Source organism: Toxotes jaculatrix, chromosome 10 (assembly GCF_017976425.1).
Source record: "Toxotes jaculatrix isolate fToxJac2 chromosome 10, fToxJac2.pri, whole genome shotgun sequence".
Lineage (NCBI taxonomy): Eukaryota > Metazoa > Chordata > Actinopteri > Toxotidae > Toxotes > Toxotes jaculatrix.
The window spans coordinates 6925440-6940190 of NC_054403.1; the positions used below are offsets into that span (position 1 = coordinate 6925440).

General features: G+C 40.2%; 1 protein-coding gene across 2 annotated transcripts in view; it reads left to right on the top strand.

The window, feature by feature from the left end:
• il1rapl2 (interleukin 1 receptor accessory protein-like 2) overlaps nucleotides 1-14751 on the top strand; it is a 302734-nt gene that overhangs the window by 277938 nt on the left and 10045 nt on the right. For both annotated transcript variants that reach the window (XM_041048287.1, XM_041048286.1), the window contains exons 8-9: nucleotides 1611-1756; nucleotides 14113-14253. In XM_041048287.1, coding sequence (XP_040904221.1) covers nucleotides 1611-1756; nucleotides 14113-14253 — 287 coding nt within the window. The remainder of the gene's footprint in view (nucleotides 1-1610; nucleotides 1757-14112; nucleotides 14254-14751) is intronic.

Here is a 14751-nt window from a genome sequence, read left to right on the forward strand (position 1 = left end):
TAGAGACACACAGCCTTATGTGTTTGAACAAGCAATCTCACGTCGGTGTCATCACCCATTTGACTCCCCAAAAGCCTGTCCAGATTTGTCTGAGTTCACACTTCTCACTCACATTTTCTCAGGGCCTGCACCAGTCTGAGTACACTTCACCAAACACTGGCCTAAAAATAATCTTCACCTTGGAAGCACTACATAGATTTTGACAGTGGCAGAGGGGTTGGGGTAAATTAAATGGTCAACTGTGACATTCATTGTTGTAATTGGCTGTTAAACTGTGAAAGTGCTCCCTTAAATAATGATTGACAATCATAGCAGTTAACAGTGTCCCTCTTTATTGGATTTGGGGACATTTGCCCAAGATGACTTTGTTAATGAGTTTGTACTCATTCTCATTCAAAACCCAGTCTTGTAAAAAGTGAAACTTGTTTGAAAATACCAACAACAAACTGTGTTGGCTGTCCAACTGATCTGTGCTTTCTTCATGGATCATCAAATGATGAACATCTGAATAAGTCTCGATCACACTGAGTTAGCATGGTGTAATGTATGCAGCCATCACAGAGTATGCACGTTTTCATATGGAAAGTGTCAGAAAAAGAAAATCAGCCACACACAGAGTTTTCAACCATCTCATGGAGTTGATGTGAGTTAGATAGTTAGCTCCATGTTATGAAATCTGCTACTTGTCATTTCAGCTGGTAAAATAGCAGCTAATGGCTAAAAATGAGAAACTGCTTTTTGTCTATCTCAAGAACCCATTGATTAAAAGAATTACCACAAATCACAGGTGGTAAATGTGTCCCTGGTTCCCAGGACCTGGGTCAGTTACTGAAATAAGACTGAAATAAGATCCTGCATGCTCTTCTTAACATTCAGTAACTATAACAAACAAATTTAAATTATTCATATATAGAACAAGATTGATACAAATACACATTCAATTAAAATACGTGAAAATCCTTTAAATGAAATAAGGTTATTGGTCTCCATTTTAACAACTACCTTAAGCTGATTGGCAGAAATTTCCCAGACTGTGATGCTGCTGGACCATCTGTGCAAACTGCTCTGAATCTGCCACGTCAGCACAGTTACTCCAATCTCAGATATTACTGGTTAATTCTGAATCTGACCTTAAATCAGGCTTAAAGGTGCACGCCGTGACCCAAACATCAGTTCAGTCTCCTCCTCCTCGCAGCCTTTTAGAGGAGTATGACCTCACCATAAGGAGAAAGGCTTTTTTCCAGCTGTCGCCAATGTTTTCTACACATGCCTCCTCACTCCCTCTGTCCTCTTTTTTTCATCTGCTCTCTGCTCCCATCCTCATTTCTCCTCTCCTCTCCTCCTCTGCCTCTTCACTTCTCTCCTGGTATCTCCTTCCTCCTTGCAGTGATTTTATGGGAATATTATGGAAAACATGGAGCTCCTCCTGTCTCCACGTTTACTTCTCTCTCCTCTTCCCTCATTCTTTGTCCTCCTCCTCCCTCTTCTCTCCTTTTCCTCCTTGTTGATTTAAGGAGTAATCTGAGAGAGAGGAGATTATAGTTCCCTCTAATGTTGTATATATGTCTCTGCTGTCTGTGACTCCTATCTATGTCTCTTTGTTTGTCCAGGATCTTAAGGGAGCATTTAGGGGAGAAGGAGGTGCAGCTATCCTTAACGTTTGATGCTGTGGAGGAGTCAGACCTGGCCAACTACACCTGTTATGTGGAGAACCATATAGGGAGGCGCAGCGGGAGTGCCATACTGCAGAAGAAAGGTAGATTACTCTCTCTCTCTCTCTCTCTCTCTCTCTCTCTCTCTCTCTCTCTCTGGCACAAATGTAGAGAAAACCTGCCAACATATTATCATCTCTTTATTTTTGCTTTTCTTCAGACAATAAAACTGTGCGAGTGAGTGACAGCTAAAACGACAAATTATCACAAACAGCTTTCAGGTGAATTACTCTAAAAGCAGCCAGCAGCATATGGTTCAAACTTGTTATTTTGTCTGGATCACTCTGTTCCACAAGAAGTCATCCTTAACATCATATAACCCAAAAAATGTGAATATATAGCACTTAAGTAAAAACACAATGTTTTACAAGGAGGAAGAGGAAATGTTAAATATGTCCCAGAGCAGATCCCTGTGGCACCCCATAGCTGCTTTCAGTTGCAAAAGACAATAAACTTGCACATTAAGGAAGAGACAATTCATTTGAAAGGATCAAAATCATTTCAGTATGGTTGTGTGTTATCATTATCAACACCAGCTTAGTCACACTTTTTGTAGCTATGCTAACCCTGGAATGAAAACATTACCTAACAAACTCAAAATCTGAGTTATTACATATATTTGCCCAACTGTTGTATCTAACAAGTCACTCATTCATAGCAGGAGAGTGTGAAATGAAACAGTTGTTGTCCCTAGCTACTTGTCTCCAGGATAGAGTTAGCCTGCAGCTCAGTTTTACATTTCTGTATGTACACCCATTAAAAAAGAAGATACAGCGTGTTAGTTATTGAACTTTAGAGGTTCTGGTAGATTTCAGCTGTATTTTGAACTTTGGACAAAACCAGTCTCGACGTTTTCCCCTGATTCTTTATGCTGAGCTAAACTAATCCCCTCTTGGCTCCATAATTAACATAAAGAAGTGACAGTGGTATCAGTCTTCTTCACAATATAGCAAACAAGCGTATTCTGTCTATACTATCAAACTGTACCATTAAGGAAATGAAACATTAACTGAAGTAATACTCATTTTAATTCCCGTACCTATAATTTACTGTCAGGCGCTCATAAACAAGTTGTGAACCTCTGGATTCAAAGCTTCCACAGTGTGTTCACCCACAAGCAGTGCTTTATTTTTTACTCCTACTTGCTAAATATAAAAGCTTGTCTGCTCTAGTTACCTGGGACATCGTCCTTCGCTCTCTTTATGATTCTGTTAACAAGGAATATCCCTGCAGCTCAGGAGCTGATGCTACTTTTTATGGCCCAGTAAATATTTGTGGATGTGAGCAGCTTCCAAGATAATTAAGACGCAAACTGTGCGCTGTCATCAAGAAATGTGTGAGATGTAGAAGCTCCTCTGAAGCTTAATTTCTAACATTTGAGTAGCTACTCCTAAACAGTTGAATGAAAGAAAGTACTGGACTGTTTGATTGACAGGTGATTTCCAGAAAGGGTTATGAAAAAAAAAAAAAAAAAACACCACAGCAAAGAGTGCTGAGCACCACAGATGGAGATGATGCACGAGGGCACCGCTCCCTTTGTAAAACATTTGCAGCAGTCCCGCAGTATCTTGCTCTCTATCTGATGAGCAGAGAAAACAGGCCCGTTTGAGTCAGAGGCCACGACCCAGAAAAAGACAGAGGACCCCAGAGAGACAAAGAGAAACAGAGAATAGCAAAACAGCACTGGGGAAGGAGATGAACTGCCTCTGTTACCTCAAATCTCAATGGAAACGAGAGCCGCACGTATGCCCACTATGTGGAATAAATGTATATAATGCAGAAGAGCAAGGACAGGGAGAGCTGGGGAATGTGGAAAGAGGTAAACAGGCACAGAGACGGTAGGAGACGAAAATGGAGAACAAGGGAGAAATAATAGATGCAGACAGAAAGATAAAGATGGGGAAGGTGAGGGGTGTATGAGAGAAGCGGGAGAGACGAAGTGAAGAGAAAATAAGGGAGAGAGAAGAGGACTAAAAACAGGTCTTTCTCTCTCCCTGTCTGACTCCTGCTGAATGCCTTGGGTGTCAGATCTATCTTACTATACTTAACTAGCACCCTAGGGACTCACACACAGGCACAAGCACACACACACACACACACACACACACACACACACACACACACACACACACACACACACACACACACACACACACAGGATCACACAGACACACACCTCCAGAGGGGGTAAGGATGAGAACTGTGGGGTCGTCATTACTTAACACTGTAATTACCTGGATGAATACAGGAAACTGTGTGTGTGCACAAGTGTGTGTGTTTGTGTGCAATGCTTTACGCTAAAGCCAAAGCAGCCTGAGTATAGTTTACAGGCATACGTGTGTGTGATCAGACCTGACACATATATGCACAGAAACACATAGACTCTCCTCATGGGAGGCATCAAGTGTAATGGGGTTGTTTAAAAGCATGGTCTTGTATACGAGAGTGCACTTCACCATACACACACACACACGAAGAAACAAAGACAAACACACAGTGGAATACTGAAGGAGCTGGAACTTGAAGCAGGTTTAAAGTATTCCTGTCAGCTCTGCCTGTAGCTGCAGAGTATTTCTGTGTATGCTGCTGTATCAGCCTCAGATATGATTGTCCCAAAAAAATATATGGGACTTGTTTTGGATGCTGGAAACAAAGCCCTCTCCATGTATGCATCCTGTGCATTTGTGTGTATTTTTATGTACGCCTTTATGTGCGTCTCATATGTGTTTCCTTTTGATTCTAAATGAAATGGGCTGCCCTGACTTCCATACTTAAACAGTCACGCTTTTCCTTTCTGTCTCGTTCTCTTTCCTGTCTTTTTCCTACTCTCCTCTTCTTCCACCAATTAATTTCACTAATTACCTAACATATTAACACAGATAATAATCAGTATCTCTTTATAAGGTGACAGTAGGTCAGTGTTGTGTTTACTTCTTGTTCTGCTGCCAAGATGTGCTCAAAGAAAATCAATTAATGCTGCTTCATAGCATTCAAAAGGAACTCAGGTGCCAATAATCTTCTGGGGATACATGGATTTTTTTTTTTTTTTTAGCTGTGTATGTTCTCACCATTTTAGAGTTCGCTAAAAGTTCACTGTCATACTTCACCACCAAAGTCTTGGTATAATCCAGAGGCATTCAGTTTCTCTGTTGTAAATAGGTGGTTGCTGAACCTGTGTCCATGCCCTGCCCTGTGTCCAGACCCAAACTGTGTTAATATGGGCCTGATTGAACTAAAGACAATCAGAGGCAGCACAGTGTTCTGAATAATGATGTGATCCTATAGTGTAAATAAATTAAATAAAAAAGAAAGAAGCAGCTACGTAGTCAGTGGCTCTTAGTCTTTGAATTGAATGACAACAAACCTGATCTAAACTGAGTCAATCAGCCAAGTGATTTGTGATCTCCACCTCTGGTGCAAGCTACTTTTTTAAAAGTTCACTATCCAGGAGACGGCTCTGGCACCTCCTGGCCTGAAGCCTTGAAGCTAATAGGGTCACATTAGGGTGCCTGAACACAACATGACAGCGTAAACAAAGAACAAGTTATCCTATGTTAGCACAAGTTATCAGAGCTTGATTTCATGCACTGAGTGTGTGTGATTGAATTAGGGTGTGCTCTCACCCTGCAGTGACCCAAGGTAATTGGCTGATGCATCTATGTTGCACACAGGCGCACACAAAGACACACACCCCTACCGTACGCACACCAAACATATCCACTTATTGTAACTGACAGAGCAGAAAGAGCTGCCTTCAGCCACCATGATGAGAGTCTTACTAGAAAGAAAAATGGAGGGAAAGAGGCAGATTGAAAGAGCTGACAGGAGAGAGGAGAGATCGAGAGAAAATAACAAACAGATGGAAAGACGGTCACTGCAGACAGACATGGATGTAGTTTCTCTGATGTCACTCAAAGGGCTGTGAAGCTTTGAGTTTGGGTTTATCGCTCGCTGCCATGTTTTCATCTGCATCTAGAAGGAGAAAATCCAGATTTGGGCAATATACCGAAACCGATTTGGGATAAGTGATGGAGGCACCCCTCCAAATACTCCCACTGAGAGGTGAAATCTACTTAATGTCACAATACATTTGAAAATAACCACTTGTGAAATAAGCTATTTTGTCTCTAACTTCTCTTTATTAACTAGATTTGGGAGAAAACACTGTAGAACAGCTTACAGCAAAATCACGGAAACAATTAATCTTTTATCAGCAACTTCAAGGGGCGCGCCACTGATTCTGTACATAAAGTTCAGTTCACTCATCACAAGTATTACTCAGGCTGTGAAAACAATTGTATAATGTCTTCTATGGCTGTGGAGAAGGTTTCCAAAGTTTGAAAAAGCAATTAGGGTTGCTTCGGTTTGGCCTTGAGACTTAGCAGAAGGCCTGCATGTCAAGCCTTTGGATGTGGGCAGGGTCTAATGAAAAATGACACAGAGCTGTATTATGTGTCAGAGCTTCGCCCATAAATTAAAAGTCAGGACATCTCATCTTATCTCGTGATTAAGACCATTCTTTTTCAAACATGTCTCTTGTGAGTGCCCTAATTTTATACAAGTGCAATACTGAATCACTGGAGTTAGCCTTCAAAGAAAATGCATATTTTTTGTTAATTTCAAGTTAATTTAATTTTCAGTCCCATTTCAAAACTTATAAGCATGATTTCATGTGACTTGAAGTCTTGTGACTTTCAAAAGAAACATCAGAATACTTCCCAGCATGCTTTGTTTGAGGACTGAAACTATCAAGGGATGCTTCTTTATGATTGTTTAAAGAAAACATCAAGGGCTGAAACTTGTTATGTGTCTAAGATAAGTCACACGTCATGGTTGTTTCCTCTGACAGAAATGAAAACAGAGCTAACATGATTAAGTTTAGTCTCCAGTTCAGTCCCCACTCCCCTACAACAGGAACAGAGACAACCACAGGACAGTTGTGACAAAATGTGGAGAGATAATGTAACTGAAAAGCAAATCAGTTTGCTGGTGTTTGAGTATCTTAGTTCTGAGTATCTTACAGTTATTAAACTTGTCTTCTCAAGTTGAGTGGGCTTAATATTTTTATAACCTATGAACCCACTTTGAACTAATTATTATTTTTGACGTAGCAGGGGAAACTTGTGTTTTTAAGTTAAACCAGCTTGAAATGTTTTACAGTGAAGCTGAAACACTGACAGCTTCTAGTGGCCATTAGAGGAACTACATCTCAAGGTATTTCAGCCTCCCACAGTGACTGCGCATCGAAAGGTGAGACAGATGTTGAGGACAATCTTAAAGGCTATTTTTACTTCATACTAATTAATGCTATTTTTGACACACTGCTTTGGCAGCACTTGCTAAATGTACTCCCGATAAAGCCATAAGAATGAAGTTAAAGACTAAAAGACAGAGGAAAAAGTAAAGGTTGTGGAATTTAACAATACGGTGTCAGTGTCATATTATGTTTGGTGCGAAGAGAGAGAAAGAGCATGGCAAGGAGAAAAGTTAGAGAAAAAAAAACTCATAGACATTTCTTTTGTTGAATTCCTCCCCACGCACACTGACACCACCACGGTCACCATTTCCGTTGACTACTCTTTTCACGTCTAATAAGTAAAAAGCATACTTAAATTTTAAGTTTCAAGCTCTGCTCCCATTTTACTGTGCACTGATATCAGGAAATGGCAGCAAGTGACTCATTACTAATGGAAAATATCTGAGAAAGATAGATGGAAGAGGGAGTGGTGATAGAGTGAGGGGGGAGAACAGAGAGAGGAAGAGAGGAAGATGGGGGGAGGGGAAGGGGTGGACGGAGGCAAGGAGATGGAGAGAGAAGCGGAGGTTTCTAAATGTGTCTCATTACTAATGGAAGCAATCTGAGTTCATTTCACTGTAGAGCAAATATTTGGCAATTAGTTAAATTTCACCATTTTTCGTCTTCCTTGGACCTTGGCCTCTCCATCTCTCCCCCTCCCTCCCATCTTACCCTCCTCTCTGTCGCTGTCCCACCTCTTTCTACCATATACAGCAGTGTATCTGTGTGTGAGTAAAAGTGGTGTAGCTGCTGAGAGTAGAGTTGGAGAGACGTCTACTGGTGAGATGTGGGAACTTCAGTTAGATTATACCTGTTTAATATGGTGGTAAATAAAAAAAAATGCATTGTAGGAGATGATTTCAAAAAGAAACAGGACTAAGATTAATGCAGTTTAAATATATCTTCACAAAGGATGTACATGTTAAGTTTTGTCCTTAAAATTCTCTCAATTGTGTCACTCAGTTTAACACTACAAGCAAAAAAAAGGGAGGACTCTCAACCTAAAAATGAATTTCAGCTCACCAAACACAAGGAACAAAATCATTCAGTAAAACAGACACATACACAACAGTTTGTATCAGTGTCTGTGGCTTAAATCTCATCAGTCACTTTGTAGAATTAAGAATATTGATGGCTTCATCTGGGATGGAGATCCTCTTAAATACATTTTCAGTAATCAGAGGAGCTCCATAGCGCCTCTCAGAGATCAGAGGCTCAAACTGGCTGAAGAGAGGATGAGAGCTGTCTGCCAGGAGACTCCTCGCCTTCGTCCTCAATCCTCTCTGTAAAATGTTGAGTAAAGAGGCTTTTCGGGTTCGCCAACTATTTTGTTTGCCATTGACACAATGCTGAAAGTTTATTCTGAGATGTGCAGTTTAGGTGACTGTTCAGGCAGGAAGGTGAAAAGTTAAAACACTTTCAACAGTAGTTTTGTACACTAGTTCTAAAACCTGCTGACTAACAGTGAGGCTGCCGAGTTTTCTAAGAAGAGGTCGCGGTGAGCATCTCTTGAAAATATACTCTGTATTTTCAGAGAAGTTCACCTGGGAGTCCAGAGCTGCACCAAGGTATTTAAAGTTTTCCACAGCTTCAACAGTTTGGCCATCGAGTGAAAACAACTCTGTTTTCAGATCCTGTTTTGTGCAGGTTATTAATTCTTTTTGTCTTGGCCACAAGTTTGGTTTGAAGGACCTTAGTGTGGGAAAGATGGGCACGTCATCAGCATATGTAAACAATCTAGTGTTTACATATGCTGTGTGGTTTAGTTCATTTATATGCATAAATAACAAAACATAAACAAAAAACACATTGCAATAAAGGGAAAAAAAGTTGCTGATAACAAATATATCATACAACTGCTGGAAAAGATAAAAGGAAGAATAAAGCAACTATTTAAAAAACAGGTTAAACACAGCAGTCCAGATGTCCTTCTCCCCAGCAACCCTTTCCAGTTCCTCCTGGGAGACCCTGAGGCTTTCCCAGGCCAGATGAGATATATAATCTCTCCAAAGTGTTCTAGATCTGCCAGTCGAAGGTGCCCGGGAGGCATCCTGATCAGATGCCTGAACCACCTCAACTGGCTGCTTTTGATGCTGCTCTCAGCTCCCTCTGGATGTCTGAGCTCCACCTTAAGGAGGAAACCCATTTCAGCTGCTTGTATTCACAGTCTCGTTCTTTCTGTAACCCAAAGCTCATGACCATAGGTGAGGGTTAGAACATACATCAACTGGTAAACTGAAGGCTTTGTCTTCACAACAGTCTGGTGCAATGCCCACATTACTGCAGTAGCTGCACCAATCTGCTCGTCAAACTCACACCGCATTTTACTCTCACTTGTGAACAAGACCCCAAGATCCTGGAACTTATCCATTTGAGGCAGCAGCTCTTTCTCAACTGGAAGGGAGAAATCCACCCTTTTCCATCAGAGAACTACAGCCTCAGACTTGTGCTGCAATATGACGGTACTTATTCCACAGCTGACCTCCCCTGAATCTGATAGAGAGAGCTGACAGAGAGTTGTTCTAAATTTTTGGAATATGTTAATGATTTATACATCTGGTGTTATCTGTGTGGATAATATAAGAAATAAACATCTGTTAAATGACAGCTTTACCCAATCAGGCTGACACATAAATCTGTCCCTCAATGCTTCTGAAGCTCAAGGCGTCTGATTTAAGGACATTTCAAGCCCATTCCCACAGGACTGTACAGAACCTATAGAAAGTGTAAGGTGTAAAGTATATATACTGAAATAAGCACAAGGATATTGTAATTTTTATTCCACAACATTTCTTTGACATCTGTACTGTAGATATTTGTTCATTTACAAATTGAGAAATTTTTGATTTTCAAAATATAATAGATGATCAATTTATAAAGCATGAAACATTGTTATAGATTAAATCACCCAACAGTTTATGAAGCTGTTTAAATTAGCTCCTCACTGGCTATTCTGATGCATAAGGAGTACTTTTGATACTTTAAGAGCACTGTGCTTATAGGACTGGAGTATTTTTACATTGTGTTATTGCTGCTACTTCTTCCACCACTGCCCATATAAAGGTCAAATTAACAATTTCTGGAATTACACTAAAGAACCCTTTCAATATTGTACTTACTATAATTTGCACAGTACTGTGTTATTAAAATGAAACTCATAATTGAAAGCCTTCATAGTCACAATATCTCTGATTGGCACCTTCAGTTAAATACCTAGAGTAACAGTTCTATGCAATATGAAAAGAACAGGAACACATAAGAGGAACTGCTCACACTGTGGAAGCAGATTGAGTGTTGCTATGACACACTGTGGCACCGGCATAACACTGACAAGAGCACAAAGAAATTAACTGGTTCAGCTGCACTTCTCAAACAAGGTCCTTCAAGTCTGCTTCCATTTCAGTGTTTGATTTTCTGATCACTGGGATTTATTCACAGATATAATGACATCTTGTGTCACAATCTTTTGGTACTTTTGTATCTAACCTTTGTCAGACATCCTAACTGTGAATCTTCAAACTGTATGGATGTATTTATAGTTCTGATGCTCTTGACTGTTGTGATATGAATCTGTACAGACTGAAGTGCAGCGAAGTTGTTGTCATTCGCAAAAAAGTAGTTATGAGATTATAAAAGATTTCAGTAGGAAATAGTAGTCTCCTCTCCTTGGATAATTACATGTCTGACAGTTCAGGTCTATAGGTGGCGCTGTGCTCCCAGGTGGCAACACAAAGCTGCTGACTGCTACTTTACAGTTCAGATGACACACTAGTACTGTAGGATCTGACCTCAGGGTCAGTGGAAACATAGTGGGAAATCACTGTTAAGGAGAACAGGCCAAATCATTTGGTGAAATTTTAATCATGTCAGGGGACATTGATTTGACTGAAGCACAAACATCATCAGACAACACTGTCAGGGTTTGGTCACGTCGGCATCTATAACAGCAAAATGTAGGATCTGGTGGACCTGGGGCTAAATGTACTCTGTAATGCTACAGTACTGCCCCTACTGAGCCCCCACCCTACATTTAACAAGGAACATGTTCCATCTGAGCATCGTTTAGACTAAAAAAAAGGAGATGAGAGCATCAAAGTTCATTAGTTCATATTTATGAGGCTAGACTAAATAACAGGAACACCTCTCTGTACAACTCAATACAGTTCAATAGCAACACAAGTCACATCCTCCAAATTCCTCACACAGTTTACTCAGCACCTCTCTGAAACCAGTTTGAACTCAAACTGAACATATTTAACCTCATGAAGGAGGATCCACTACAGCACAGTGGGATTAGACCGACTTAGTGTTCCTAATAAACTGGGCACTGAGCATACAGACACACTTTTACATCTGTATAAGCAGATGTAACTTTCACAACACTTGGTCAACGTTAGGGAAAGATGGTGGCCTGCTTTAATCTGCTTTAAAGTTCACATTGACATCAGACACAACGTATTGTTTTACAATTAACAAAACCACCATTTTTCCTTTTTTTTATTTATTTTTTGCTCACTGGTGGGGCTCTAGATTTGAACCCCAGTCTCTGGTGTGAGACTCCATCCACACCAACCACTTCCTGAAGACTCCGCTGCTGTTCGTTGGTGTGTGGCTTCATTTATTTGAGAACATGCTGACTTCTGTAATTGTGTAATAAAACCGTCTTCAGCCATCATGAAACCAAAACCAGCCCTGACATGGTCTGTAACTGAGGTCGGTTTCAGTGGATTCATAATAATAAACACACACACAAGCTAAGATAAGACGTGTGTTTGTGTGTGTATACGATGAGGCTTTGGTGCATCATGCAGGTGGCAGTGTGTGTGAGTGTGTGCGAGTATGTGCTTTCCAGCCTGCAATCTGTGGGTGTGTGTGTGTTTGTGTGTGTGTGTGTGAGAGAGAGAGAGAGAGATAGTAATAGATCATATTTCCCATGGTGTCATTCACCAGCCATGTTCCATTAATCTCCCATACACTCATATTGCCTCTGATAGCACTATCATTCATTCACACACATAGTCTGAGATCATATGTGTGTGTGTCTGTGTAACATGCTGACGTGAGGTCATCTGTCTCTCTCACTTAAGTCAACATACTTTGTGTTGATGCTGACTTTCTGTGTTTTGCCAACTTATACTCTGCAGTTCTGTAGAATATTACACAAGTGGTTCCACTGTTTCTGTCAGTTCCCCTCTGATCTGAGAAGCTTAAAGGTGCCTTGTGGAGGTTCCTTATGAATAAATAAAAGTTCAGTTTATATTCAGTGTCAGTCACCAGAATGCACTGTATGTATCTTTGAAGTTTAGCAAACATGCAAAGTTTATTTCCTTCCTCATAAAACATTTGCGAAGCCGATTTTTTAAATGTATTTTAAATCCAGTTTGCATCCATGTTTACTTGTTACTTTACTTGTCTCCTTTTCATTGCCATGGTTATCCCATTGCAGCGTATCTTGGCTGACCTGTGTATCAGAGGAATCATTTGAAAACGTTAGCAGGACTGTGTGTTGCTTCACCGCGTCCGTGTGCATTTGCATCCGTGTGCACCTGCACAAGAGAAACAAAACAGGGACCCACTCAATGCAAATCAGCTCCATAGCGCCACCAGAGGTCAAATACTCCACAGGGAACCTTTAACACACACACCAAGTTCACTGGCAAAGCACCTGCACCAGACACACCAGCATTCAATTTCTGCATAGAAACAAAACATGAAAGCAAACTGTAAAAGTGGCAGTTTCACTGGCATATTTTAAGACTGTCTCATTCACTGTTTCAGAGATTATTTCCAAAGCTTAGGGAAGCAGCTATGCACTGCTCTATATTGGATGTAAGAAACTTTGTCCCACACAGTATGTCAAACCAATCAGTTAGTACTTATTCAGAGCCTTAGCCTTGACCTGGAGTCCAAAGCCTTTCAAACGTAGGATGAATCTTACCTTTGGCTTGTCTGAATTTTGAGAGCAGCTGGAATGGTTCATTACTGCCTTTTGTGGCCAACTGGGAAAAAACCACTATGGTTTTCAAAGACATTTCTTTAACAATCACCAGAGCCTTTATGCTTTATAGGAAGTGTATTCAAACTACGTTTATTTCACTTACACAAGAGCAAAGGCTTCAAGGATGAGGATTGATAATAAGCATTGCACAGGTGCTTCCCTACACATTTCAGTGGTAAGCTTCTAGCACTACAAGATTACTTAGATCAATTAGGTAGATAATAACCTGTAACTTTTATTTATCCATAGAGATTAGCTATATGAGCAAATGAAGCAAACATTAATTATGAACTTCTAATTAACAACCTCTTGACAGCCAGCTGGTTTTGTGGTTTCATAGAAATGATGTTAACATGTTTCACAAGTCTGGGTCAGTGTGCAAGCATGTGTGTGTGTGTGTGTGTATGTATGTATGTATGTATGTATGTGTCTTCTGGTTCCTCATTAGGTTGAGTCAGTCCAGTTCAGTGTGCTTCATTAACAGGAATGTTAGGCCAACTGTTAACAAAGCTTTAAATACATGTGACTCATCAAAGAATCACATCAAATGAAAAGTCAGTATCTGTACTTCTGTCTGTGTGTGTATATTATGCCTCTTTTAAACAGAGATCCCATTATCTTGCCGTTAAGAAGACCCCTCATTATGCCGGCGTTGTTTGTTTATGCTGAACCAAATCCGCCAGTGTGTTATTTCAGACAGCATACTGGCGTTCAGATTCAGCAGTGACCCCCCCATTCCATGTTCATACCATTTACACAGAACAGTGAGGTGGAATAAGGCATGTTTCTTCCTTAGACAGGCAGTATAAAAGGGGCTTTAGTCACTGACTTCAAACATTTGGTGACTTGAAGGTGGTTTAAGTTTTCTTTTCATATTTCCTGAAGTCAAGTTATTGCAGATTCACTTTATTTAGTTAGATGTGAACAAACCAGTTTGTAAAAAGCAACAAAGAAAATTACTCCAAACAAAGCATATGTCATTCACTGTTCTGACCCTGATATGTTGGAGTAAATAGGTGATTATTTTGTTTTTGCTTGGCCATTAGTGTCTGATCCTCATCAGTTCTTCTTCTCGTCCTCCCCTCACTGTCTGTCTCTGACTGTAGATATGTATCGCCTGGAGCTGGCTGGTGGTCTCGGGGTCATATTGCTGCTGCTGGGAGTCCTGACAGCACTTTATAAGTGTTACAACCTGGAGATTATGCTCTGCTACAGGAGACACTTCGGGAGTGATGAAACTGAAGATGGTAAGTGTTTTTGAGTGCCCGGTTTCACTTCAGGACACACAGCACTCACATTTGATGAGCACGTGTCACTCTGAGTGAACAGAGTAATAACTGAAATGTCCTTGGTAAGTTATGATAGAAACGCGTTGATGAAAAGCACAAAAGACAGTTACACATAATCAAGTCTAAAGGAAGCAACTGATGAAAAACAAGCACCAAAGTGAATAAATGTTTGTTGTTTTCAGTTGATTGGATGATTCTTCTCTAATGGCTGATGGATTAATGATGAGCTTTATTTTCACTTTGAAAAATACATTTTACAGAGCAATATAAGCCGATAAATTATAGCTACATAAAAAAAAATAGCTGAAAGTTTTAAAGAAGTACAGTTGTAGTATTGATTGAAAGTATTGATTTGAACTTAAAGTCCTAAGTCAGTCAGTCAGATTTTCTTAGCAGGGTTTTCCAAATCTCTAAGGCACCAATGATCAATTGCGGATTTTCTTTAGTTTCATCAAA